This window comes from Malus sylvestris, chromosome 7 (assembly GCF_916048215.2).
Source record: "Malus sylvestris chromosome 7, drMalSylv7.2, whole genome shotgun sequence".
NCBI lineage: Eukaryota > Viridiplantae > Streptophyta > Magnoliopsida > Rosales > Rosaceae > Malus > Malus sylvestris.
The window spans coordinates 23,847,337-23,851,274 of NC_062266.1; the positions used below are offsets into that span (position 1 = coordinate 23,847,337).

At 40.5% G+C, this 3,938-nt stretch overlaps 1 protein-coding gene across 2 annotated transcripts; it reads right to left on the reverse strand.

The window, feature by feature from the left end:
- Positions 1-246: 246 nt before the first annotated feature.
- On the reverse strand, positions 247-2,860 carry LOC126629850 (probable inactive purple acid phosphatase 29). Of its 2 annotated transcripts, none has more exons than XM_050299991.1 (4): positions 2,434-2,858; positions 1,863-2,257; positions 1,263-1,713; positions 247-522 (listed from the first exon to the last, which is right to left on the reverse strand). In XM_050299991.1, exons 1-4 carry the CDS (start codon positions 2,753-2,755, stop codon positions 488-490), a joined length of 1,203 nt encoding a protein of 400 aa, XP_050155948.1. In that variant the 5' UTR covers positions 2,756-2,858; the 3' UTR covers positions 247-487. The 2 variants fall into 2 exon arrangements, with proteins under 2 accessions (XP_050155948.1, XP_050155949.1); XM_050299992.1 differs by lacking the exon at positions 247-522 and adding an exon at positions 618-956 and having other exon boundaries at positions 2,434-2,860.
- Positions 2,861-3,938: the final 1,078 nt, after the last annotated feature.

Below are 3,938 nucleotides of genomic sequence, written 5' to 3' on the forward strand. Positions count from 1 at the left end.
CAACCATGTCATCAGTTGCTCTGATGTTGAAAAGTGAAACTGTTAAGTCTATCCAAACCCGAGCAACCGGCCTTCTTTGCAGGAAGATGTACGACTCACCGACATCAAACAAGTGCTCATAGTTGGTCTCTGCAAATGGTTTGACGATTCCAGAAGATGTCCGACGTTGAGAATTTGATGGGCGACGATGGCTTGCACGATCAACACAAGCCACTGTCACCAATTGTAGATAAACAGTGTGTAGTATAAATGACAATCAACCTTGTTACATCATTTTTCTGGGTCCTGTATACCATATTTCACAATGCACTTATATAGCATACAAACAGTACATTTACTCCCTTTTTTTTTCTTAGATTTCATTTATTGTCTGTTACGTTACAAAGAAACAAATGACAATTTCCTCGCCAGGATTTTCACAACTTTCTCATGCCTGGTTTCTTGCCTATAAACTCTCCCTACTTACTGTCTGGCTTGTGGTCGTTACTCAGTTACCGCCAACAGGTTTCTTTCTACGCATGCCTGTTCAATATAGATGAAATAAGAAAATGAGATGAAGCGGGCGACAGCATGTGAGAAATAGTAATGCATTTTGATCTTTGTGATAAGGATTAAACCGTAATGACAGTTGAAGCAGAGGATACAGTATTTAACACAAATCATCACTATCATAGATCAAGATCAGATGTTTCCAGTTTCTCTTTTCAGATTTCGAGCGAGAAATGGGGAGAAGGTGTTTGGTCAAGATGGTATAGAGATGTACGAGGAACTAGTGTCTGTGTATAAGGGATTCCTTTAGCAGCAAGCAACGATGGCTTGTGATCAACACAATAAGGGAAGTTGAGAAGCGGAAGAAAGAATTTTACTGTTGTATTGTTGTGGCAAAGCTGCTGGACAGATAAAAACACAACTCTAGATCCAGTATCACATAAGCATGGGATCGAACAATTTACAAGCTGTTCAGAAAAATGCAAGTTTTAGTGAACAGGCAGAAGTTTTGAGCAGTAAAACATCTCCGCATTGACGGGCATAAAAGAATTATCCATGGAATGAAATCAAGTAAAAATCCTACATGGATGCAAATGCATATTTAGTCAATGGATCCCTGGAATCCATGCCACAAGCTTGTTACGTCATTATGTTATGTATAAACGTAACAGAGACCACTTATTATGTTCCTAGAAGACCATTTATCAATGTCTAGAAAGAACTAGGAATAGGGCAGTACTGAAATTTTTCGTGCTCCTTTAAGGAATACGTACCCACAGAGCTCTTGCTCCAGAGAACCTGACCATTGATAGCAGTGAGGTGCTCATCATCAAGGCGGTTCCATGTTTTGATTGACTTGACCGCTCCCCAACCTCCCTTAACCGTTTTCTCTAAGCTTGCTACCACCACCCTTGCTCTCCTATCCCATCCAGCCTTCCCATAAGCATGGTATCCAAATCCCCCAGCATAACAAAGGTTTATACCACTTAGCTCCCCACAGAAGTCATTGAGGTGATCATGACCTATGAACGCTGCCTTCACATCTCCTGCTGCAACCATGGTTGTGAAGAAGCCCGAGTTCACAGAAGCAGAGCTAATGCCTTCTTGTTTCACTCCTGTAAAGTTTGATGAGTCAAAACTAGCAAATTCCGGCAATGGTATGTGAAAGTATGCGATCCCTGGCGCAGGCGCTTTCTGGGGTAGGGGCTTGCTCATGTATGCTTTCTGCAGGGAAAAAGCTGGTGTCATCAGAACTAATTAGAAATAAGTTAATCATCACAGACAAATATTGTGCAAGGGTTGATGGAAATGACTAGTTCAGGTAAATGTGAGCCATAAAAAAAGAACGGTGAGCAAAGTAGCGAGGTTAGTACCTGAAGCTTTGCAGAAGTTCGTTCAAACCAATATTGTTGGGAGGGTTTGATCCAACCATAGCCACCTATGGAGGGAACCGTGGAGTAATCTCCGCTGTCAAGGAAGTAAAGATTGAGAACCGATTTGTTTTCAAAACTAAAGCCCTCAACTCCGGCGACTTCTAGGTTATAGTTCCCAAAACCATCAATAACATCTTGGCCTAAAGGATTAACTTGAGCCAGAGTGTTCTTCAACCCAACTATGTGTTTCATTACCCCTTCCCTCGAGAGGTCGGATTCCTGATCATGGTTCCCCAACACAGCTGCCCACGGGATGTTGGACGCGATTGCTGGGGCGAACGCCTCGTTCAAAGATTTAGCAGCATTCGTGGCATCAAACCCGTATATGTTATCTCCTGTCCCACAAAGTTCAGATTGGAGAACCAATCAGAAATCCCAGTATCATAGCTAAAATCAAATCTTTGCTAAACAAAATCCAATGCTCATCGTGTCCTATCCGATCCTATCTAATCCCATCCCAACAACAACTCATAAACATAAACAAGAACAATGAAAGGGGAAGAACAAATACCGGTGAAGACAATGAGATTCGGCTTCTCCGCCTCGATCATGCGGCGGACAAAGGCGGTGGTGTTGAGGTCAGAGCAAGTTGCAAATTGGGACGGCAGCACATCCTCGCAAGGCGTAGTCTTGCCATTGCCGTAGTGCATATCCGCCACTTGCAGAATCTTAAACTGCCCATCTGTCCCAAACCTCAGCTTCTTATCCCCAACTCCTCGTTGGCGGTGGTGGTTCTGTTGTTTTGCGGCAGCCATAACCCATATCGGCAGCAGCGCCGCCGCCACAACCGCCGCTAAAAATGGACTCCTTAGCACCTCCCTGTCCCTCTTCATCCTCACTGCACCACCTCATCTCCCAGACCACCGACTCTGAACCACCATTATAAACTCACGAGTTGCACCAACAAAAAACCTTCTTTTTCTCACCTCTTTTTGGAACTTTAACAAAAGGCAAAGCCCCGATACTGTTTATTTTAACGAAAAACCATATTTTTACACTAAAAAGTCAATTCTGATACGATTCACTTTACCCTTTATTTTATCTTTATCATTAAAACTCAAAGTTTTCAAACCCTTCCTATTAGTTTTCTCTTTTTTTTTCCTTCAAAGTTTTAACTTTTTCTCGGTAACCAAACAAAAGTAGGTCTCAGTCTGCCTGCCATTAATTAAGCAATAAATACCAAAAACCGACAGAATTCCTGTGTAAGCATATTTTCCAGCCGATCAGGTATAGGCAGCAATGCAGCGTCATCAGCACGGCACTTCGATTTCTTGTCGCCACGTGGCAGTTCTCCATTGGAACCTCCGCCACATTAAAAAGGATATTATTGTCTTTAAAATGGATTAATTGGTTTTTGAGTTTTTAGTCGAAATTGGTTTTTTTTTTTTTACATATAAAAATTACGTCCGCCGGCTGCAATTGGTTTGCCTGGTTTTCAGTTCAGTTTTTTGACTAAATCAAATCCAAAATTAATTATCAAATCAAATTTCTGTAATTCACAACCTTAACAATTAATTTGACAAACATAATTGTAGGTTTTCTTCGGTGTTTAAAAATGTTGGAAGTAAGCATGAGTTAACAGCAACATCATGAACCAATAATGCATCATTAGTTCGAGCCGGCCCTGAGGGTGTGCAACAAGTACTACCGCACAGGGCCCCCGATTCGGAATGACCTCTAAATTTCCATTACATGTATACAGATACATATAAAATAAATTAGATGCAAAAGATAATCTTATCTGTGGTTCTAGCACAAGCGGTTTAACTCTTCTTTCTTATAGCCCATGTGCAAAAGAATCCCAGTGATATTGTTTTGTTATATTTTAAGTTTTTACAAATTTGTAAACAAAAGATAACAAAAAAGCATTCAACGTGTATCGAACTCAGGACCTTTGAAGGTAAGGAAAAACATCTTGTTGATCAAACAACTTATTTTTATTGCAATAATTTATAATATTTTGATTTTATAGATAAAAAAATTGAAAAATATAATAATAAAGAAATATAACATTAA